At 42.7% G+C, this 25,177-nt stretch overlaps 1 protein-coding gene across 1 annotated transcript in view; it reads right to left on the reverse strand.

Annotated features, from left to right (window-relative positions):
• Positions 1 to 25,177, reverse strand: part of runx1 (RUNX family transcription factor 1) — a 35,729-nt gene that overhangs the window by 4,008 nt on the left and 6,544 nt on the right. The window contains exons 5-6 of the mRNA XM_031748453.2: positions 20,521 to 20,625; positions 17,568 to 17,768 (exon numbers count right to left, since the gene is read on the reverse strand). Of these exons, the coding sequence (XP_031604313.1) occupies positions 17,568 to 17,768; positions 20,521 to 20,625 (306 nt within the window). The remainder of the gene's footprint in view (positions 1 to 17,567; positions 17,769 to 20,520; positions 20,626 to 25,177) is intronic.

Consider the following 25,177-nt stretch of genomic DNA (forward strand, 5'->3'; position numbering starts at 1 on the left):
CGCCTGCTTATCCAACTGAGCTCAACCAGCGCCCTGTTTTGACATTTACTTGCTTTGTTCATTTCAAGGCTTTTACCAAGGCTACTGGCTCATGGGTGGCTCCTGGTTAGTATGTAATCAAGTGGCAGGACAGTGTATTTCCACCTCCAACTTCAAGTGGTATTCTGTACCCAGTGGCCCAGAGCTTAAGTATAGAGGCTTGTTCTCTGGATTTTCTCCCAGTCACTCACAAATGGAATTGGTTGGGTTGGCATGGGTTTTCAGACTGGCATTGATGGTAGTCCTATGAGTTTAAGGACCATCTTCCAGGCATGTGCGCAGTTATGGATTCAGCTGTATCAGTATTAGTAAATCCTAACCTTTCACACAGTGAGGATACATCTGAGCATTCCTGGTGCTATAAGGGGCAAACTGGGTCTTAATCAGCCCAACAGGTAATATTTGTGGGCAATGGAAGAGTTGAAAATTGCAGCTATGCAGACAAACTATGTAAAGATACATAAAGTTTTTTTACACAACATGTGTTAATTCTAACTCTGTATTTTGTGGACCTTTAACCATTGTCTCCAGTTTTCCTCTGCTGCAATAATACATAATTCAATGATGGAGTGTAATACTACAGAGAGTAATACAACATTCAGTCTAAAAGGAATAACAAGATCCAGGTTTCTTAAATGGTCAGTTTGTTCTAGCCTTCACCTTCACACATTCCCAAAGATTTTTCATCTGATAATCTTGCTACACAGTGATCCCTGGACCCTAACTCACTTTGTCAAGTCTTAACAAAATGATCAAGTCTTGAGAAGCTGTTTGAGGTCCAAAAGACCTGCAGAAAAGTCAGTTCAGCATCAGTCCTTTGTTTTTAATGGTACTATCTGATCTCTTCAGAGGTTTTGTAACGATAAAGGCACTGATCCTATTATAAGGCCATCTGTAAGGAAGACCATTGATCATTGATCAAAGACTACTGATCAATGTCCATGAGTATCATTCACAGAGAGTTACAGCATTGTAAGATGGTGACAGATGTACCCTTAGGCCCCCTCCTCGATTCAGAGATGGTCTTTCCCTTTTCACGTAAATGGCCTCCTTGACTCCGCCCTCAAACCAGCGTTCCTCCCTGTCCAGGATGTGTACATCCTCATCGTTGAAAGAGTGTCCACTGGCCTGTAGGTGTAAATAGACTGCAGAGTCCTGGCCTGATGAGGTTGCTCTTCTGTGTTGTGCCATCCGCTTCGCTAGAGGTTGTTTGGTTTCCCTGATGTATAAATCCTGGCAATCTTCCTGGCACTTAACAGCGTACACTATATTAAGGATTTTCCAGGTTTCCAGGTCCAGAGCTGCAAATAGGCTACATTTCTCACAAATATTTGTAAAGGATGCTGAAGAGTAGCTATATATCTGACATGCTGAGCAGGAAAATGTGGGAGGGACAAGTAAAGAAGCCATGCTGCTAGTGACTTGGCTAGGAGCTAAGCTAGCAAATATCTAAAGACAAAATGAATGAATACTAGAAATATAATTATCAGCTGATTCAGTGGCGTGTGCTTTGGATAAGGCACGTGAAGAGGAAACTATGTGATAAGTCATTATCTGAAGGTTTTAATTGAATTGGCTACACAAAATACCACTGTGCATTTAACAGGAACTGGAAGTGATACAATAGCGCAGAGAGAGCCAACATCACAAATGTGTAATAAGCTGGCATTTCAAATGTAACAGAGATAGAGCTACGTGCAGGTTCGTTTATTCACAGCATGGAGAAATTATAGATGTGAAAGAAAGGAAGACAAATGAGAAATGAATGCTTGGTGGCGTTAGTGAGAGCAACAGGTTGTTCAGAGAAGAAAGGGTGAGGAAAAAGTAAGTTAACTGCTGAATCTTGATTTTTTCCATTTTAACAGGGTTCAGGACAGCAGCAAAAAAAACTTAGAGATCACCTCTCTGTTTCTCTCACTCAGTGTACACATACCTTCTGCTACTCTACATCTCTGCTCATCGTCACAGCTTCAAAATACATGAAAGAAATATCAAACTGATCATAGAAAGCAATCATCCACCACAGTCACATTACCTCCATGCTACAGTACAGTCATTTTAAAGGTAGTAAGAATGTTCTAATATGAGATGGCTAAGGAATCCAACAAATGTATTTTTTTGTGTATTTGAACTTAAGGTTCCTTAAAACAGGTTCGTTTGAGCAATGTTATGATGTTTGGCTGCTTAGTTATCTGGAATTTTACTTTGAGTTTTATTCCTTCTAACATATTTTTAAACAGCACAAAAACAGTTCAGTCGATTCACTTCTGAACTGTTTCAGCTGGAAGGGGCATTTAAGCTATATATGGGAGCTATAGCATGCAAGCTTTTTCTTTTTAGTTTGTGACAGTTACATACATGTCCTTTTAAATATTTGTTTTCTCACAGTAGCACTTCCTGCCAGCTGACTCTCATTTCCTCCTTAAGATGCCAGTTGTGTCCTCACACACACACATATATTTGTAAATGCACACATAAGTAGAAACTGACATTCTGTGTCATCTCAACTGAAGACGAGGAGAAACAAATACTTTCTTTTGGTACAACATAGAGCATCCATGGAGAAGATAACAGATCTCATTAACACAAGAAGATAAATGACACACAAATGCCTGTTAGTACTAGAAGCGTAGTTAAATGGACAAGCTGTTCTTTTCCTTCCTTTCCTGGGTTATTGTACGAGGATTGTGAGCTTTGGCATTTTTGGTGGTTGTCTTGTTTTTATTTGATTATTCTTGGTTCTGTTCAAAATCCGTCTTTCTGGCTATGGGTTTTGGATTATTCCTGTCATCTGTGCCTTTAGTTGGTTAGCAGTTAGTTTCTCTTCGAGTTCCCATTCTCGTCCCTTGGTCTTGTCTCCATGATTTGTCTTCTGTCCCTGTGTCAAGCTTGTGTTTCTTAGTCTTGGTCTCAGTGCTACTTCCTGTTTTATTTACTTGTCCTGTGCGTGGCGTATTCAGTTTTGCTTCCCCTGTCTTGTTACTCCTGATTTGTCCCTGATGTGTTCCCAGCTGTCCCCACTTCCCTAGCAACCCTCCAATATTGTGTCTGAGTCTCCCTTTGTTCTTTGTTCGTGTCCTCCCTGGATAGTATGATTTCCTGTAGACAAATTTTGACTAATCAGCCCAAAGCACAGATTTCCACTGGTCTAATGTCCACTCCTTGTGTTTCTTGGCCCAAACAAATCTCTTCTGCTTGTTGCTTTTCCTTAGTCGTGGTTTTCTTAGCAGCTATTTGACCATAAAGGCCTGATTCACACAGTCTCCTCTGAACATGTAGAGATGTGTCTGCTACTGGAACTCTGTGTGGCATTTATCTGGGCTCTAATCTGAGCTGCTGTTAATATTAGCCCCTAGCTTGGAGTTTAGCCACCAACAGCTAGCAACACACTTGTGTATAGATGTAAGCCAGCCACAATCAACACTACGTTCCAGTACAGAGCTCATCCAGAAACAGCCAACAGAATCTTCCAACACTGAGTCTAGCCAACCACTACCAGCAAGGGAAAGGAAGATGGAAGGTAGGAAAGATCAGATTCTGTGGCCCAGATCCAGTGAGAAAAGAGAGTGGAAAACCATTGACTCGGAACTGGCTCTTATACTAGATCAACAAAAGGGTCCAGTTGAAAGGAAGCTGGAGAACCTGGGAACCATCATCTACAGCTATGGGGCCGAGCGATTTGGGGTAAAGAACAAGACTCAGAGACAGCAGAAAGGCCATTTAAACCAGTTAAAGTCCAGGAGACAGCGGGAAATTGATATAATAGTGAAAGAGAGAAGACAACTGAGGAAACAGTGGAGGAAGGCCTATAAGACAGAAAGGGAGGGACTCACTGCCCTGCACGAGGAAATAAAGCAACAACTTACTAAGCTGTGAAGAGCAGAACACCTCAGACGAAAACGTAAGAAGAAAGAACGGACAAGGACCCTTTTCTACAGCAACCCATACAACTTTGTTAAGGGCCTTTTTGTTACTTTTAAATGTGCAAAAGTGAGGCTTGAGATGTCACTCACGGACTCCCGGGACCCCATAGTGAGAGGCACTGCTCCCACCCTATCAACGGGGAGGAAGTGGACCCCAACCACATCTGTGTTACAGGCGAAATCCGCTCTTCAGCATCGTGACGTTGTGGGTCACGTCCAACAGAGTAGAGGAGGATTTGGTCTTGGCGCAGTAACACCTCGGTGGCAACAGGCATCCGTAACTGAACGTCGAAAAATGGTGGTGGAGGAGGTGCGTCGACAGGAGGAAACAGCCAGACATGCCAGAGCCGTGGCACTGGCTGAGCAGGGTCGCTGGATGAATTGGGAGAGTGTGGAAAAGAGGAAACTCTCAGATGCAAGTGGACTTGGATCAGAGGCTAATTTTTCCCACAGAGATCGTAACAACTACTCTGCGACCAGACCTCGTCCTCTGGTCTAACTCCCGAAAACTTCTGTACATCATTGAGCTGATGGTACAATGGGAGGAAGCAAATGAGGAAGCATTTGAGCGTAAGAAGCTGCGGTATGCCAAGTTGGCAGCTGAGGCAGAGGACAGAGGCTGGAAGATCAAGCTGTGCCCGGTGGAAGTGGGGTGCAGGGGCTTTGTTGCCAGTACAACAGCAAAACTGCTTAGAGAGATCGGGATCAGAGGACAGGCGCAACGGCAGGCTATAAGAGAACTAGCTAACACTGCTGAGAGGACCAGTCACTGGCTATGGCTAAAAAGGGCTGACATCACTTGGGCAGCTAAGGCAGTCAGGTAACCGCGAGAGAAAAGAAAATATTCTGCTCTTCTCCCCTCTGCTCTTCCTTTTCTGGGAGGCAGGAGAGGTGTGGGAAGCCAGTTCGGGCGCTCCCCTTACGGCTCTCCTATCTTGTCCCTTTTGTCTTACTTCTCTCTATCACCTTTTCTATCCCTTTGAAGAAGTGAGGCTCCATAAATGTTAAAGAGGTAAGTACTTCTCAGTTGCAGTGAATAGATAGAAAATAAACTGTAGGAAACTAAACAGAAGAAAGAAGAAGAGAAACTAGAAAGCGAAAATTTCAGAAGAAATTTTAAGTGTGCCTATGCCGCTGCTAATCAGTGTAGTTTGCCATTCATACGGCTACAAAGAGCAAAACTCAGCAGAGCAGCCATTCTCCACCATGAACTATGGTAAAAACAAACACCGCTCGCGCCTCACAGATGACAGCTTACAGTTTGGGGTAAAGATGAAGTTACTTCGTACAGCGCCGATTTGCAGAAGTCCCATTGTACCACGGCAGACCCGACAATGTTTGCATGAACACGCTTTGAAGCATTACGTTATGGACCACTTTTCACACATGGTTGGTTTACCCACACAGCCGGCTGTAGCTTTCCAACTCACAGCCCGACACACACCCAAAAAACAGCCAAGAGACCACAGACTACGCCTGAGAGGCGTGATTGCAGATGCCGCTCAGGTGGGTCCACCTCCCCTGCAGTGGCACTGCAGACCACGCCCCGCCACACACATCAAACACGTAAAATAAATATTTATGCACTTTTGCATTCACTTTTTGTTTTTTGTTATTTTTACACAGTGTTCTGAATGATGAACAATGGTCTACAGCCAATCTTGTGTATTATTATACAAACTTTGGTTGTAATATTCAGATAACTATTTAATAAAAGCTAAATATTTTATATGAGAGTAAAAAAGAAAAGTATATCTTTGTGTCCACCTTTCTCTGTTAATGCCCTACCTGGCCCCCTGGCAAAAGCTTTGCTAGATCCGCCCCTGCACAATTACCAGCTGTCAGCTACACAAAAAAGGAGCTTGGTGTTTATTTGTCTCTCAGAAACAGTTCATAACTTCCCTTCAACTCATTCATGTCACCTAAAGGGTAAATCTGTTTCTCCATCACCTGTTCAGCTCTGATGATTCAGTAAGGACATCTCCTGGTTTGGACCAGCCCTTTTTTCAGCTGTGGCTCCAGCAAACATCAGCTGATACTAGAAATTAAAATCAAATGAATTCTAACAACAGCTGATCAAGCTTAAACGTGCTGCTGTTGTTTAGCGCGATAAACAAACAAGAGAGAAAAGCCGATCATTGATCAGTTTCATGACTGAAGTTTCAACAGGCGAGAGAATGACAGGGGAGGCTTCATAACCACAGAACAAATCATAATATTTTCTCTGAATGTGGGACGATTCCGTTTGTATGGCAATTCTACGAACTAACCCTTATGAATAAAATAAAGTCCAACGTCAGTAACTTAGCGCGCACACAGCTGTATACAAACTCCCATGGTGCTAGCTAGCACGCAGTACGATTGTAAAAAGTCAGCACAACAAAAATAACCTACACCTAAACTCGGTTTATATCTGAGCCAAATAGAGTGCAGTTTATAACTTCTTACCTGAAATTCAGTTCACCTCACGCTCCTGCCTTCGGTTTCCCTGATCCACGATTGAGCTCCGCATATTCTTTCTGTCATACACCGGTGGATAGCTGCCCTCTGTTGTAGCTCTGCGTTATAGCACCACCAAACAACTCAGTTATTTTTTCCACATCCAGCTGTAACGCCGAGTCTGTGCGAGCATTTGCGAGAGACCGGGGAGGTGAAACGAGAGAGAGAGTCCCCTCGCTGTCCATTTTCAGCCAAGTGCGGCAGCTAGCTAGGTAGCCGGCTAGCTGTCAGGCTGGACCAACGTTGTCAGAGCACTGTTGCTAATATGGGATGTCTTGATAAAACGAGCAGATATTTGAAGTTTACACACCTACATTCTCGCCTGAAAATATCTTAAAAGTTTATTTTGTGACCTAGAAACACTAATAAAAGACATATAAAACGAAGTGGTGGCCGCCATTGTTTACTCTGTAGAGGCGTGCTATGAATTGTGGGATATGGAGTTTTCCCCCAAAGCATACATCTTTTTGGCTGTACTACTCCGGGTATACCACTAGAGAGAGCCAACACACCACAAATGAAGTCTGTTTCTATGGGGCCAAAAGTAGAATCTTTCCCAGGAGCCTAGAAATTGGCTCAAATTTGCACTAAAATCAAAATATTTCAAAAACTATAAAAGTCATAAACACCAAAAGTCATACCATACTAGTCCAGCTCCAGCCGCACAAAATGATCTAACATATGTAACCCTTGTGTCAAAACTGTCCGGCAGATAAGCACGGGAAAATTTTCACTAAAATATTAATATTTAAAAAAGTATAAAAGTCATAAACACCAAAAGTCATAGCACACCATTCCAGATCCAGCCGCACAAAATGAGGTAACATATATGAAGCTTGTCTCAAAACTGCGGGGCGAGTTACACTGCAAAATTTCAGGCGGAAACGGAGGAATAATAATAATAAATCCGACAAATAGTAATAAGTGTGCCTCTTGGCATAGGGACACTTAATAATAATAATAAGAATAATAAATCCGAGGAATAGTAATAAGTGTGCCTCTTGGCATAGGCACACTTAATAACAATTTAACATAAACCAGTGACACACTCCAGGGCCTGATCAACCCTGGCAGGGCCTCCTTGGATGAGGGTGTCTAGTGATAATGGTCGAAACACCCGATGAATCCAAGGTCCACTACTGACGATGTGTCCCAAATTTAAAATGATAATCTAGATCAGATCTCTAATCCCTAAACCTAACCAAGGAAGGAAAATGGCAGATTAGCTTGGGTAAAAGACTGAAAGTTGAGGCATAACGATGTGTGCTGCTGGTAAAGTTTCTGGGCTGCCTTTTCTCATAACAGCCATCCCTCAAGAGTCTCTCCATCTAAAGCAATGCATTATCAGGGACTGTAACATGCAGGCAGCACGGTGGCACGGTGGTTAGCACTGTTGCCGCACAGCAAGAAGGTCTTGAGTTCAATTCCACCATCAGGCCGGGGTCTTTCTGTGTGGAGTTTGCATGTTCTCCCCGTGTTTGCGTGGGTTCCCTCCGGGTACTCCGGCTTCCTCCCACCGTCCAAAGACATGTAGTTTGAGGGGATAGGTTAATTGGATAATCCAAATTGTCACTAGGTGTGAATGGTTGTCTGTCCCTGTGTGTTGGCCCTGCGACAGACTGGCGACCTGTCCAGGGTGTACCCGGCCTCTCGCCCTATGACAGCTGGGATAGGCTCCAGCGCCCCCCGCGACCCTGGAAAGGATAAGCGGAAGCGAATGGATGGATGGATGGGACTGTAACATCTAGTCCTTTTTACTGAACTTGTGAGACTTCTGAGGCTGGTGACTCGCATGAATGTATCCTCAGCAGCAGAGGTGACTCTTCCTCTTCCTTTCTTGGGGCGGTCCTCATTTGATCCAGTTTCGTTTGATGGTTTTTGCGACTGGGCTTGGGGACATATTCAAAGTTTTAGCAGTTTTCCGGACTGACTGACCTTCAGTTCTTAAAGTAATGTATAAAGTAATATATCTCACTCCAACCGGTCGCAGCAGATGGCCTCACCCCTCCCTGAGCCTGGTTCTGCCGGAGGTTTCTTCCTTTTAAAAGGGGTTTTTCCTTCCCACTGTCGCCAACGTGCTTGCTCATAGGGGGTCATATGATTGCTGGGTTTTTCTCTGTATGTATTATTGTAGGGTCTACCTTACAATATAAAGCACGTTGAGGTGACTGTTGTTGTTGCTGTATAAATAAAATTGAATTAATTTGAACATATATCAGCCATGGAGCTACTCCAGCGCTCCATTAATAAACAGCTAACAACGCACCCGGACTGCGCTGTGATCGTGGCAGGAGATTTTAACTATGCAAACCTGAAATCTGTCCTGCCTGGATTCTTTAAAAACGTGAGCTTTCCGACGAGGGAAAACAACACACTAGACCAGGTCTACACCAACATCCCAGATGCTTACAAGGCCACCCCTGTGCCTCATCTCGGACTCTCTGATCATCTCTCTCTGTCCCTGATCCCTGCTTATAAACCTCTAATTCAAAGACAAAAACCATCTGAAAAATCAGTAAGAGTGTGGACCACGGAAGCCACCACGGCCCTACAAGACTGTTTTGATAACACGAATTGGAGTGTATTTGCAGAAGGATCAGACTTGGAGGGCCACATATCTGCCGTACTCTCATACATCAGCTTCTGTACTGAGAGCGTAACAACAACAAAGACTGTTAAAGTGTTCCCGAACCAGAAGCCATAGAATAGAATAGAATAGAATAGAATAGAATAGAATGCCTTTATTGTCACTATACAGTTGTACAATGAGATACAGAGCATCTCCTACTCAGTGCAAACATGCTGGGGGGGTACAGTTCTGCAGCGCTATATACATATGGACAGTATTAACAGAGGGAAAAAGATATATATATATATATAAAATGTACAAATATACAAGCCGGTTTTAAAAAAAGTAATATGTATGTAATAAATAGTGTTGTGTATATACAGTTGGGTTATTGCACATAGAATTGGTATTGCACACCGGTGGTCCATAGAGGAAGTGGGAAGAAAAAAAATTGGGGGGGGGGGGGCTGTGTTATCGGTGTATGTGTGAGTTCAGGGTGGTTATGGCCTTTGGGGAAGAAACTGTTTTTGAGTCTGTGGGTTTTTGTGCAGATGCACCTGTAGCGCTTCCCTGAGGGAAGCAGGCTGAACATGTTGAAGCCAGGGTGGGAGCTGTCCTTGATGATGTTCGCTGCTCTGCTGAGGCAGCGGGAGGAATAAATGTCCAACAGGGAGGGGAGAGGGCAGCCGATGATCTTTTGTGCTGTCTTGACCACACTCTGAAGCCTCACTCTATCCGCCTTGGTGCAGCTGCCGTACCATACTGTGATGCAGTAGGTTAGCAGGCTCTCAATGGACGAGCGGTAGAAGGTCAGCAGCAGGTTGGAGTTCAGCTTGTACTTCCTGAGGACTCTCAGGAAGTGCAGCCGCTGTTGGGCCTTCTTGACGACCGCTGAGATGTTGTCTGTCCAGGAGATGTCAGCAGAGATGAGGACACCAAGGAACCGGAAGGTGTGGACCCTCTCCACACTCCCGTTGATGTAAAGGGGGCTAAGTCAGTGCTGTGTCTCCTGAAGTCAACAATGAGCTCTTTGGTTTTCTTAGTGTTCAGTGCCAGGTTGTTTTCTGAACACCATGCTGCCAGCTTCAGGACTTCCTCTCTGTAGTCTGCCTCGTCTCCCTCTGAGATGAGTCCGACTACCATGGTGTCATCAGCAAACTTGATGATGAGATTGCTGTTGTGGGTCGAACCAGCCATGGCTCAACAGTAAGGTGAAAGCCCTACTAAGAGCATGTGACAGCGCCTTTAAATCAGGAGACCAACAAGTCTACAAAGAGGCACGCCAATCTCTGGTTAAAGGCATAAAAGAAGCCAAGCGCAAATACAAACAGCGCATCGAGGAACACTTTAACACAAAGAACTCCCGAAACATGTGGCAGGGGATCAAGACACTCACTGGCTACAAAGACAGTTGCACACAAACCAACTCCCCAGACATCACCTTACCTGACACCCTAAACCATTTCTTCGCCCGCTTTGACCAAGAAAACAGAGGGACCATCACCCATCCTGCCGTTACAGAGAGGGATTTTTTTTTTCTTGCTTTGGCTCTCGGAGGAGGCGGACGCACTTTTTCTCCTCTCCCTTATCTTCCCTGCTTAGTTTTTATGTCCTTGTCTAGTCTCGTGTTTTTTTTGTATTACTTTTCCCTGGAACACTCTCTCACAGTCTGTGTCTAAAACCTAAAAGAGAATTATGGATTTGATCAACTGGTCTCTGAATGCTATTGACACCCTTTTCTCAACGAGAAGCCTCAGCTCGGGAGAGCCCGAGTGCCCTGGAGGGACTTTCCCTGCCGGATACACGATGGACGGGTGGCAGAAATGGAGGATCGTGTGCCTGGCGGGACTGTCGATCGAGGACCCTGAAGATATCTACCTATTCGGAACCATGATAACAGGGTTCTTGCTGATCGGAGCTGGCCTGGCCCTGGCTTATCGGAGAATTAAGAAAGCGGAACCGGCTGTTCAAACCCCCACAAGGCTGCCCGCTGGGATTCAATCGATGGGACGAGGTGCGACTTCTCAGAAAGGGCTCACGGAAGGCAGCATGGTTAAGAGCTTGGAGGCGCTAGCGGCTGCACTGAATACTCAGAATAACATCTCTGAGTGGATATTGGGATACATCAGGGAAGAATCCGCTCAGAACAACACCTATGGGCGGAAGCTGGAATACATCACGGATCAGTTGGCTGCGGTCGTGAGGTCTCAGAATCTGCTCTGTGAGCAAAAGAGTGACAAGATCACGGAATCGACGGCTAATAACATCATGGAGAAACTCGCAGCTATCCAACGGGAGATTGAGAGACCAGTGTCGGAGTGTTAAAAACAGCTTGAAATTCTCATGAGCTGTTTGCAAAAAGAAAAATCACCATCATAATGCAGCTACCCCTTCGGCGCCAGCTGTGGGCTCAAGGCTGGAGCTGAACAACAACACCCTGATAACAACTGTGTTGAGTCTGTTCCTTCCCATTGCATACAAGGCCACCTGGGTTGGCTGGAAGACTGTTTACTTAGCCTGGCAGGGCGAAGGACACTGTCTCAGCTGAACTATGGACACGCACACACATACATATACTGATACTGATAAGCACTCACTGACGCATCACCCTCCCTACCCAACGTCACCTCCAACGCTTACCTCCCCTCTGATGTGGACATCAGGTCAGTTGGAGGCACAGTCGAAGATTGCAGCGGTCCCAGATCAGATGTACACACTGGAACTCTTTCCCATGTTGCTTGTCTGTGTTTATTGTGTTACGGTGTGTTGATATCTGTGCATTCCTGTATTATCCTTTTGTGTTACATATTTCGATGTTTTTTTCCTCGCTACCTGGCCTGACCTGTCTCCCCAATGTGATGTTTGTATGGTATGTACGGTCGGCAAGGTCTGTCATCTCGGTTGTGGGCAAAAGACTTGCAACTGACAAATAAAGGCTATCTCATCTCATCATCTCATCTCTCACCAGGTCAGAGCCACACTGCGCAGAGTCAATGCGAGGAAAGCAGCTGGTCCTGACGGTGTAGTCGGTAGAGTGCTTAAAGCATGTGCAGACCAACTAGCAGAGGTTTTCACCACCATCTTCAACCTCTCACTGCTACAGTCTGTAGTACCATCCTGCCTTAAGTCAGCCACCATCGTTCCAGTGCCCAAGAAGAACACAGTGAGCTGCTTGAATGACTACCGTCCAGTTGCTTTAACACCCATAATTGCCAAATGTTTCGAACAGCTCATCATGTCACACATTAAAGCTGCCATCCCTGCAGACCTCGATCCACACCAGTTTGCATACAGGGCAAACAGGTCGACAGAGGATGCCATAATAACAGCTCTTCACACAGCCCTCACACACCTGGACTGTAGTAACACCTATGTGAGAATGCTGTTTGTGGACTTCAGCTCTGCCTTCAATACAGTTCAACCCCACAAACTGGTTAATAAACTAAGCAACTTAGGACTCAGCAGCTCACTGTGCAGCTGGATACTGGACTTCCTGAGCAACAGACCCCAGAACGTAAGAATGGGAGAGCACACCTCCTCCACCCTCATTCTGAATGTGGGTGTCCCACAGGGGTGTGTCCTCAGTCCCCTCTTATACTCACTTTTCACCCATGACTGTTCACCAATCCACACCAGTAACACCAATTTGCTGATGACACCACTGTCATAGGACTGATCGACAACAACGATGATTCAGCCTACAGAGAGGAGGTTCAGCATCTGAAGCAATGGTGTGACGACAACAACCTGCATCTGAACACAGCCAAGACCAAGGAGATGGTGATCGACTTCAGAAGAACAAAGCGATCTGAGCACTCTACCCTCTACATTGATGGGGAGGAGGTAGAAAGGGTAGAAAGCTTTAAGTTCCTCGGAGTCCACATCTCGGCCGACCTTACCTGGTCCACAAACATCTCCCACCAGGTAGGGAAAGCACAACAAAGGCTGTACTTCCTCAGGAAACTACGTCAGGCCCAATTACCCCAGAGACTGGTAGTAAATTTCTACTGCTCCACCATCGAGAGCCTTCTGACTTACTGCTGCACACTCTGGTTCAACTGCTGCACCGCGGAGGACAAGAGGAAACTGCAGCGGGTGGTGAGGGCAGCAGAGCAGGCAATCGGCACTTCACTAACCCCCCTCAGAGACATCTATACTGGCAGACTTCAGCAGGAAGCCAGCATCATCATCAAAGACCCCTCGCACCCTAGACACTGACTTTTCCCCCCCTTCCCTCTGGTAAACGCTACAGGTCCATCAGGTCGAAGACAAACAGACTCAACAGAAGTTTTTACCCACAGGCTGTCAAACATGCCCTACCTCCACCCTGATTGGAGGATAACTGCACTGCCAACACTCATGGACATTACACCTTATTTATAAATCGTATTTCTGTTTATACTTCAATGCAACCAACACCCTTACCTCTTTAAACTGTATTTATTATAACATTGTTTAGTATAGTTCCAACAGCACCCCCCCCCCCCGCCACACACTCAATGTGCAATATCACTGATCACACTGCACCTCTCAATGCACCTGCTAGTTAGATGGCATGTATGTGTATGTATATAGATGTAAGCGTGTATGTGGAAATATGTGTGTGTATGCATGTACGGATGCAAATATGTATATATACATATATGTATGTATGTACATGTATGTTTGCAGGTGTATGTATAACTTGTACATATCTTTCTTGTGTAAATGTAAATTTGTCTGTTATTGTGTAAATACTTGCGCTATTGTGTACTCCACACACATGGAGAGATGCCAAACTGCCTTTCACTGTTCTTGTAACAGTGACAATAAAAAGCTATTCTATTCTATTCTATTCTATACATATATATACATATATACACACACGATATAGTGTGTTTTTTAATCAATAAAACTGTTTTTAATATCTTGCTGCATTTTGTATAAGTTCATACTCAAGTTTAAATAAACAACAACACTAAAGCTATTCTGTTATACCTGTATGTAAAAAATACACTGCACCCAAAATATTTCATAGTTCAGCAACACTGATCAATCTAATAAACTTAAACCTGCTCCATCCTCCCTATTCTGGTATTTTAAAGAGTACTTAGCAGAAATATTAAACAACCTAACTAATAGGGTTGCAAACTCCCAGCAAAAAAAAAAAAAAAAAAAAAAAAAATAGAAACCCCCACCCTCCACCTCATGATGCTTAATCGATGTAATCAACTTAAATTTGATGCAGGGTGAAAAAAATGCACAGAAACAAATTATTTTTCAAGAATAATTAAATAGATTCAACATCTTTCTTCAACAGAATTGCAGACTGCACAGATGGTATCTTCCCAAAGGAAAAAGTACTATAGCTTACTAGGGTATATAGACTTAAGAGTTACTATATACAGTAATGGACTTCTATACATTTTACATCAGATTAAAACTTTGGGTGTAAGATTCAGATAATTATTTATTAAAAGCTAGATATTTTAAATGAGAATAAGAAAGAAAAGTATGTCTTTGTGCCCCTTTTCCTGTTCATGCCCTATCGGCCCCTGGCTAAACTTTGCTAGATCCGCCCCTGCACAGTTACCAGCCGTCAGCTACGTGAAAAGGATCCTGGTGTAGAAAGTAATATTAAATACATTCTAACAACAGCTTATCAAGCTTAAACGTGCTGCTGTTGTTCAGCCGCTGGTTTCCTCTTTCTGGTGCAAAGTGGGCCAAAAACAAAGAAGAGAGACGGACTCACGACAGAAAAGCCGATCAGCTGATCATTAAGCAGTTTCACGATTGAAGTAGCAGCAGGAGAGGGAGAGAGGCAGTCGCTCCATATATCGGTTGTTAAGCTTAACGTGGGAACGCTTTACAAACATTCAGAGATGAACTTACACACTTGCTTTACTTCTCTCTGGGATAACTTCCTCGGAGATGAAATGCTGGTTTGGTAGTGAGGCTACAAATACACACAGCTGCTCTATCACGTGAGCACACTGCTCCGACGTGCTACGGTTATGAGCCGAGTTACGCCGTGTCGCAAGTTTTGTGAGGTGCTTTTTTGATATTTAATGGATCGGATTACATTTTTTATTTTTCGCCGATATCCGATCCAGTAATTTAGGTCAGTATCGGACCGATACCGATACGTAACATCGGATCAGTCCATCTCTAACATATACATATATATATATATATATATATATATGTATATATAAAAATATATGTTAGTGCTGTCAGTGTTAATCTCGACGAATACGACGTTAACGCCATAACCGCATTAACGCCACAAATCCCCGTTAGTAAACGTGGATCGCCCTGTGCGAGGGCTGCATGGCGTCAACGCGTTAGCACGGTTAGCTCGTTAATGCGTTGATGCATTAATGAGCGTCATCTGGACCAAGTGCCTGTCGCCTTTGCCAATGCTGGTCCCCTGCCAAACCTCCAGAGGTGTTCCATTGACTCTACCTTCACCGATCCCCAGTGTGTCCGGTCCAGCCACCTGGTGGGGTCTGTCAACTCCTCTGCCTATGTGGACCTCCAACCCAGCCTAAGGGAGTCTGTCACTCTAATCACCTTACAGCTTAATCATCTGAGAGCCTGCTTCGATGCTGGCTGCCATCCAGGCCACCAGAGAGGCTCTGCTGCAGTCACTGGCATCCAGTCTTTGCCACCATTATCAGCCTCCAGTCCTGTTGCTCAAAGGTTTCTGACACCACAGTTGGCTTCCAATAAATCATTGAGGGAGTAAAAAATAGCCTCCTGCCATATAACTGGATTGGCCACATCTCCTCAAACGCTGTCACCCATGCAGCCCTCTCAATTCCTTTCTCAATCGTTGGCCTCCAGGCAGACCTCCTCAATGGTTTTGCCTGCATTGTCCTCTGCCTGTAGACCTTGCCTTACGGCCAAACCAGCCTCTTAAACTGTTTCAGACTAACCTCTTGGCCTGGCCAGCTCTCTGGACTGTTTATCTGCTTTGTTTAGATCTGTTTTTGGTTCTGTTACTGTTCGCATTGTCCCTCTTGCACGTCCCTTTGCAGTATGAATGTAACATCAAGATAATCGACTTCTGTCGCAGTAGACTTTAGATAGTTGCTTTGTACTGTTTTGGCACATGGTATTGAAAAGTGTAAAAGTGGAGGAATTATGTCCTTAAATTTAGTTACAGCACTTTCCAAAAGACAGTCTGCTGTAATGAAATGTATTCCCACTGCTGTGTAATCCATTACTGTAAATTTAAATATTAGGAACTGATCGAATGAGCAAGATCTTGCATGGAGCTTCAGAAGGAGACACCACTGACTTGCCCCCATGCTCACCTGACCTAAATCTAATGTTCAATCCTCTGGGACATTATGATTTGCTCCATCCAACACCACCAGGTTGGACGTCAGGCTGTCCAGACTGTGAAGCCCTTGTCCAGATGTGGGAGGAGATCCCCTAGGAGATCATCTGTTGTCTCAACAGGAATGTGCCCGTGACACATGGCAGCCATACAACCTATTGACTACCATTTTGAACTGCTGCAATGAAGTTTCGGCAAAAATTTTGACTTTGACTTTTGGAGTGTCTTTGAATTCAGCCCCCTGTAGGTTGATAATTTTCATTTCCATCAAACAATGTGGCATCCTTTGGTTCCTAACACCATACCCAGTCCATATCAGTATAGCTATCCAGCATGATGGTTTTTTTTCCCTTTAAGATCCGAAGTGTTCATTCATTTGTGTACTTATGTCACTCAGTGACATGCAAATCAATTTATAACGTTTATGTAGTGTGGTTTTTCTGAATTTTGGGGTGATATTCTATCTGTCTTGATTAAAATTAGATATTGGTCATTTCTTTGTGAGCACACTTAGAAATTCAGCAGGGAATCAAATAATTATTTCTGTGACCGTGTTTTAACCATATTCTCAACACAAACGATTAAGAGATTAGAGTTTGGATTTTTTCCCCCTTAATCATAAACACCTTCATTTAGAAACTGCATTTTGTGTTTCCTTTTTTTTGTCTACTATTTAAATTTGTTTAATGATCTGAAACATTTAAGTGTGACAAACATATATAAAAAAGTAAATCGGGAAGAGGGCAAACCCTTTTTCAAACCAGTATATACAGTGTGAAGACCTGGATGTAGTGACCCACTTGGATTGGCGAGTGGGTCCCTACATCCATGTCCAACCTAGTTTTCTTTTGAAGAGTTTAGAAGTTCATGTGTGTCTTTCCTTTGATCTAATGTGAAATAAACCCAGACCCACTTCACAATCGTTGATGGTCATTTCTTTGCATTCTGACTGGCTGGCCATGGTGATAACAACTTCATCTCACCTTCAAACTTGCTATTTAACACTGACACATAGTACAATGAACCTAGATCTGGTTGAAAAACAGCTACTATATCCTTTACACCTACATCAGGAAAGCTGGATGATTGTTGTGGATATGGATCCACATTAAAGGGGCATCAATTAATGAAAATGGTGATATATGTAGCAGTTGTACAGTTGTGGACAGGTAGGAACATGAGTGACTGATTTGAAGGACATAAACATCCTTACCAGGAGTTATCTGAGTGTGTGGGGGGCTGGAGAAAGTGGCAGAGTTGAGAGTTGGAGGTTGGCGACTGTTGGCTGACGATTGATGATGGTGATGAGGAGGTGTCACCCTCATGGAGCTCCTTCTCAGCTGTTCCAGCTCTGTTAGCCTCTCAGAGAAAGCCAGGGAGCCTGGTTTGACTTCGTCCATCTTCTGACGATGACCTGAGGCAGAAAGTTGAGAGGAAATCGTTAAAATTTCAAGTATCACTCCTGAGCTCAAAATTCCTGAAATTTTATTAAGTTGTCAGCAAAGCCCTCCATGCTTGTGATGTGATTACACTGTGTGTGTGTGTGTGTGTGGCTGCACTTTAAAGCTCTGACACTGAGCTCCAGTTACAGGCACTTCCTCACAACAGGGGAAGTGTGCATTTGTGTATTTATACTGTGTGTGCATGGGTGAGTTATAGACGAGTGATGGGTATTCACAGCTAAGCAGATTTAACAAGTGCTCCTGTCGTTTTGTTACTTCTCCTCTTGTTCTGACCAGTATCACTTTGTTCATGTTACATGGAAGTGAAGTGGACTTATGTTATTTTAATGACACTGATTAGCATTTATTAGAAGAAACACGTCTACCTTCTTTCTTCTCCCATTCATAAGCCTAAAGAAATCCCCATGTTTCATCATACTCAGTGGGAGAGGAAGTAAGTGTTGCATCAGGTTCCCCTTATGAATACACTCAATTGAAAGTTTGTCTGCAGAGCTGAGTCTTCACTGAGTATGCAGTTCACAAAATAAAATAAAAGTGATGAAATAATGACATTAAATGAAATATATTATCCAAGAAATTCTTTATAATATTATTATAATATTATATGTCAGCACAAAGATTCAAGATTGAAAGTGTTTATTGTCATGTGTACAGAAGAAATAGCATTTCTCTGTGCAATGAAATTCTTCCTTTGCTGTCCATACACAAATGCCAAGTGGGTAGGGTTGAAGGAACAAGATAAATAAACAAGGATAACAATAAGACAAGATATTAAGATAAATAAAGATGAAAATAATGATAAAAATAGTGAAAGATAAATAAATAAGTACAAAAATAAGTAAATGAAGACAAGTGAGGTATGCAGATGTAAATGTAAATGGATGTACAAAGGAGCTTAATGTGCAAAATGAACTTAGTGTGCAAAGTGTCCTGATGTGCAAATTGCAGTTGAGGTAGGTCAGCTGTGGGGAAGAAGGAGTTGTTGAGTCGGGACAATTAAAATTGCATGATATAAATGCATGGCCAACCTAGCACCAAATACAGTAAAAAGCACAAGGTTTTACATTTGGTAGGCTGACCATTTGTAATAAACTAAATAAAAAAATGTTGTTTATTATTGGTGAGTCCAATGTGTTGTTAAAATGAAACCCTTTACAATGGCACTGAAGACCAGTAGTTTGCTTTTTAGTTTTTAGGTCCATTTATTAATACCATACCTTGTTCTGTGAGCTCAATAAACAATGCCAAAATGCTTTACTTAGAGTTAGTTTACCTTGGTTATATTGAAATTATTTAAATTTGTGTGACAACTGTGAATCATGACAGTTCTGACCAGTGGAAACCAGTGAAATCTGAAATCCTGTAGGATAAAAATAATATACAGTTTTGGTGAAAAGTTGGCATACACTCATCATGGACATGAATGTCATGGTAATTCTGGGCTTTTAATAATTCTTTTAATTGTTTGTTTTTTCAAAGCTGGAATGATTGCACAGCATACATTTTTAGTGATTTAAAAAAATGAGAGGTGGGTTACCAAGTTTGACTTTATTTGGGATTTTCTCTACTCACAGGGTCAAAAGTGATTCTGACAGTTCATGTTTTAAAGGCCAGGCTCTATTAACTTCATGTTAGCGATTAGAACTTGTGTGGCATAAAAAGAGTTTGTTCGACAGCGCTCGTTGGATTGACCAATACTCAGAAGCATGGGACTGGGGAACTACAAACTCAGTGGAGATCTAAGGAGAACTACAGATTAACACAAGTTGCGAAGGTCTTTTGGAACCATTTCTAAACAACAATGCGGCATTCACCAAGGATCAATCCTGGCATGAACTACGAACACCAGTGTCACCATCGACTGTCAACCCCTACTCCAAAATCAAGACCTTCAAGTGTGGCTGAAGCCAAATGTTTTCTGGAGTAAAGTTTTACTACAAGAGAAAAACTGAGCTATTTGGCCAAAGTGTCCAAAGGTATTTTTTCTAGGAGTAAATCTGAGGCATTCAGGCCTAATAACACTGTACCAACTGTCAAGCATGCAGATGGTAGTGTTAAGCCCTGGGGCTGTTTTTCTCCTAGTGATGAAGGAGGAGGATGACCTCCAAATTCTTTAACTTCAGTCAACAGCTAGCTGGTTAAAACCTTTAAACAAAAATATATTTAAACAACGGGATAATAATCTCAAAGATAACAAAGATACATTAAACTGGTTTTGTAATGGATAAAGCAGGCTAACATTAAGATTCTGCAATGCCCTTCCCAAAGCTACAATCTCAGCCCTGTTGAAATTTGTGGACAACATTTAACCGGATCCTTGCCAGGAAAGGAAACAATTTAACCAGCCTGTGTATATTCTAGAAAATCCAAAATGAATTCAAACTTGTTCACCTAATTCCTCATTTTTAGTCACCTTGAGGCAGCTGTAGTGATTTGATGCTTTATAAATAGAATAGAAAATGAAATGAAAATAAAGATTTACGCTATACAATCATTCCACTCTGAAAAAAAGAGGAATTTAAACCTCACTAAAACCCCCAAATTACCGTGACATTCATGCCCATCGTGACTGTACATAAACTTCTGACCACAAGCATATGTATTTTTGTAATGTGATTTGATCTACAAACGAAATGTATTTAACACCAGGTTAGTGTTTGCTTAGGAGGAAAATGTGAACATCTGTATGTCAGTAGTACTCACGCCGCGGCTCTCTGGGACCATCCACTGTGATTTTAATGGCTCTTTGGTATGTGGCCACTTGTGGAGGGTTGGTGAACACTGTGATGGTCAGTGTGAAACTTTTCCCTATGAAAACACAAAAAAGGGAGAAAAAGGAAGGTGAAAAGAGAGAGATGACGAGAGAAAGGTAAATACAATGGACAAAAATCACAGGGCAAATCCTATATATATATGTATATATATATATATATATATATATATATGTATGTGTGTGTGTGTGTGTGTGTGTGTGTGTGTGTGTGTGTGTGTGTGTGAGAAGGCTGGGTCTCAGGGTGGGAAAGGATTCAGGCTCGGGTCCTCTAACAAAGGCCTGATTGGGTCCTGCGCCAGTCCCATTCAATTACCGGCCAATATATCTACAGTGGCTTGCAAAAGTATTCGGCCCCTTGAACTTTTCCACATTTTGTCACATTACAGCCACAAACATGAATCAATTTTATTGGAATTCCAGGTGAAAGACCAATACAAAGTGGTGTACACGTGAGAAGTGGAACGAAAATCATACATGATTCCAAACATTTTTTACAAATAAATAACTGCAAAGTGGGGTGTGCGTAATTATTCAGCCCCCTGAGTCAATACTTTGTAGAACCACCTTTTGCTGCAGTTACAGCTGCCAGTCTTTTAGGGTCTGTCTCTACCAGCTTTGCACATCTACAGACTGAAATCCTTGCCCATTCTTCTTTGCAGGTTACCGAAGAAAAAACAGATGATGGTTCCAATGCCGGAGAGCTTGTCGAACAGAAGGGCCACAGAAGTTCCGTAGTTTGAAGGTATTTCGGCTATTTCAAGTCTGACAAAAAACAGAGTAGCGCGCACTGTAAATTGTGCCGAAAGCAAGTCTGGAAATACAATAAAGCGGTGCATGCTCAATCTCTGACTGAAAGCGCTGATTCGTCATTCGGCTTTTGTCAGACTAAAGTCACTGTTAAAACTGTCTGAAAAGCTAAGCTATACAACAAGGAGAGATTGAGAATTTCCTTTTAGTTCTCAGTTTATTTGATATTGACAAAAGTTAGTCAATTTTGTCTGTTTTTCTGTAAAACAACCTAAGATTTATTTTTAGAATTAATATTTTGTTTCTAAGTGGAATTGACAATTTAGTCTGTTTGTTTGTTCTATTTTGAAACTTAAACGCTTTAGCGGCTGCCTTTTGTGTAGTTTGCAATATTTGCCTTTATTTATCTGAAACTGAAGTCTCATGTTCCTTAAGTACATCTACCCTGTTGAACTTATTATGGGAAATAAATATTTAAATCAAAACAAGCTGCTGATTATTTCACATTTTACTTGTGAGCAACGGCACATTTAAATCTTACAAATATAGTTATTTGGCTTATATCCTGATATATATCGTTATCGCCTGAAATGAAAAAAACATATCGTGATATGAAAAAATCTTATATCGCCCAGCTCTATCTGCCGGTGATACATACCATGCAGGGGCCTGTCCTTCAATGATAGCAATGAAAGTTCCTCTTATGTGTGTGTGTCGGGTCCTTGCTACATGGATGTTTGTTTCATTCTGGACTGTGGTTCTGACACTCACCAGTCCCCGGCCTCCTTTCCACTTAGCGTACAGTCTCAGGGTGCTGGACTTGGGGTTAAACCCTCCATGCATGGTCAGGAGCTTCCTGGTCTTAATCTCAGTGGCTTCTATCTCCTCCTTTGGCCAGCTTATTATCCAAGCAAGGTATCTGATCACCAGCAGGGTGTAGTTCCTCCCATTCAGCTGATTCATCAGGATTGGCCTCACTCTCTGAAGGTATTTGGTGGTTGCAGCTTTCCTAGCAGCTTCTTCATGGTTTTCATTTGCCTGTGGGATTCTCAGGTTCTTGAACATATCTTCAATGTCTGCAATGTTTCCTTCTCGTAGTACACTCATCTTGGTTCTAACCACTCTTCCTTTCTTCTTTACCATCTGACTACATTTCTCCAGTCCAAATGGCATTCCTATGTCATTGTTGTAGATCCTAGTGTTGTAGATCAGTGAACCAATGTCTTGTTCAGTCCTGGCATACAGCGTGATGTCATCCATGTAGAGGGGGTGGCTAATGATTGCTCCATTCCGTACTCGGTATCTGTACCCAAGCTTATTAATGATCTCACTGAGAGGATTCAGGCCTCTCAGTGTGTGTGGGATCTCCCACACTTGATGGTGACTTGTGCAATCAGCTTGATGTTGGCCTCTAGTCTTGTTCCATACATGCTCATTAAATTTCTAATGAAGGCTCTTAGGGTCCTATTGATCTTGTACAGTTCTAAGCTTTCTAGAATCCATGTGTGTTATAGGCTTTGTTGAAGTCAATCCACGTCATGTACAGGTTGTACCATGTTACAATCCTGAGTGGCAGCTCCATCGACCAGCAGGTGTTTTGACCCTCTGGCTTTTCTGCCAATTCCTTTTTCGATGCCCTGCTCGTGTACTGAACCATGTGCCTGTTCTTCTTAGCACCTGTGATGCCTTACGGGAGTTTCCATATTGTGCTGAGGCTGGTTATTGGTCAGTAGTTTGATGGGACCAGTCCCATCTAGGGATCCTCTGGGGGTGTTTCATCCATTAGCAGCTGGTTCACTTGTGCTGCAAAGCGGTCATGAAGGGAAGTTAGCTTCTTCTACATATGAATCATATCAGGGCCTGATGGCTGTCCAGTCTCACATGGCAGACAGGAAGTCCACCTACCTGCAGGTGGAAGCATGCACACTCAGCTGGGGGAGCTTATCCTGCAGCATGATTGTATTAAAAGCAGAACTATGGTCCACAAAACCATGATACTTTTGGCATAAGTTCCTGCAGAGTTCAGATGCTGGATGATGAAGTCTAGTGCCACGCTAACTACATCACCTACTGATCTGTTGGCTCTGTAGGCGAAATACAGGGAGTCCAAGAGAGAGGGGGTGTATCATTGACTGTAGATGGGACAGGAAAGGCAGAGGTGAGAGCGTGAGGTCTGTAGTCATTAAGGCCATCTACCAAATGAAAATTGGAACTTCAAGACCTTTGACCACATCGAAACTTTTATAGCTCCCTTGTGCTATTACGATGATATGTATCTGTCTTTATTTAAGTTAAATTCAGTATGACTGCCTTGGTTTTTATTGCTAACGATCGATGTGTAAACTTTATTTTACTGAGTGTGTTATACAAAAAGTACTGAAAGTAAAAGAGTTTCTGAAAAGCAAACAATATGTATGAGAAGAAAATACTATTACTTTGTCCTTTGCTGGATGTGACTTGATTCCTAAGATTGTGAAGCAAAGAAAAAAGGATGGTGTAGATGAAGATGTTTTTCATGCAAACTTGTAGTCATAGACAAAGTTAACAATTGAAATGTAGGTAGTCATGAATATTACAAGGTATTATGAAGCTATTCGCACATATCTGCAGTCAATCTTTTCAAGTAGATATTTTTAAAAATGAGAGAAAAACTAAAAAACTGTTTTTCATTTATAAACAAAATTCTCTGCTTTACCTTAAATGTTATGAAAAACAAGTTTTTGTAAAGGTTTGATCATTTAAATGACAAATACTTTTTTGAGTGACTGAAAGTTTGGCTTTGGAAGTAGCCTGATTACTCATTTAGAAAACTACTGTGTCCCATTTCTAATAGACACCTGCCAGCCAATCACAAACCAGTGTTTAACTGCAGTCATATCTAAGAGATATGAGTGTATGTACCACACATTAATAGGACTATCTCTGTGTCTGTGTGAAGTAGCAGTCACTTAACACCAGTGTTGGGGAGTAACGGAATACATGTACCGCCGTTACGTATTAAGAATACAAAATATGAGTAACTGTATTCCGTTACAGTTACCGTTTAAAAAGGTGGTACTCAGAATACAGTTACTTTGTTGAAATATATGGATTACACGGCGGTACTTCCCTGTTTCATATTATCGCGGGTCAGGATTATTTGGGTTTGTTTGACAGCTACATAATGTTGTTCCAGGCAGCAGCGTTACGGTTGCCATGGTTACAGGGTGACGCTCTCTCTCTGCGTGTTTCCTGGGTGAGAGAGCGCTTTTTTGTTGTTGTTGTTGTGCTAAGCTAAAAGGCAGAATGCTACAGGCATGGCCCTAAAGAATGTAGCCTCATGGGCAGTGTAGTCCGTGCTGCAGGGAGAATGGACTGCCATACTCGTTATGTGTCTGTGAGCGAGGGAGGGAGAGAAAGGAAAAGTCCGAGCTGTCACGGAGCAAAAACGGGAGCTGGAAGCATGTAAATATAATAATAACCACTGCAGCCAAGAAGAGTGCCTGACGAGCCCAGCTGTAAGTAAGCTATTAAGACTCAACTGTACACTGTGTTCGTGTTTTCCTCCGGAAAAAATAAGTTCCGTTGGAGCAGCCTTTCAACGCCTCTCTCTGTCTCTCGCTAGCAAAGTTGACCCAGACAACAAAGTAAAGCTAGTTTTCGGCTACCAGCCCGACACGGAACCCACTGTATTAGCCAGAGGTCCCTTTACTACGGTTCGGAGCCGCGGACCTTCAGTAACAGTAATAAATCACAGCAATAGGACATTCATGTAGTTGTAAACAGCATGATAATATATTAAGTAATCCAAAGTATTCAGAATACGTTACTCTCATTGAGTAACGTAACGGAATACGTTAC

This window comes from Oreochromis aureus, linkage group 23 (assembly GCF_013358895.1).
Source record: "Oreochromis aureus strain Israel breed Guangdong linkage group 23, ZZ_aureus, whole genome shotgun sequence".
In the NCBI taxonomy this organism is placed as follows: Eukaryota; Metazoa; Chordata; class Actinopteri; order Cichliformes; family Cichlidae; genus Oreochromis; species Oreochromis aureus.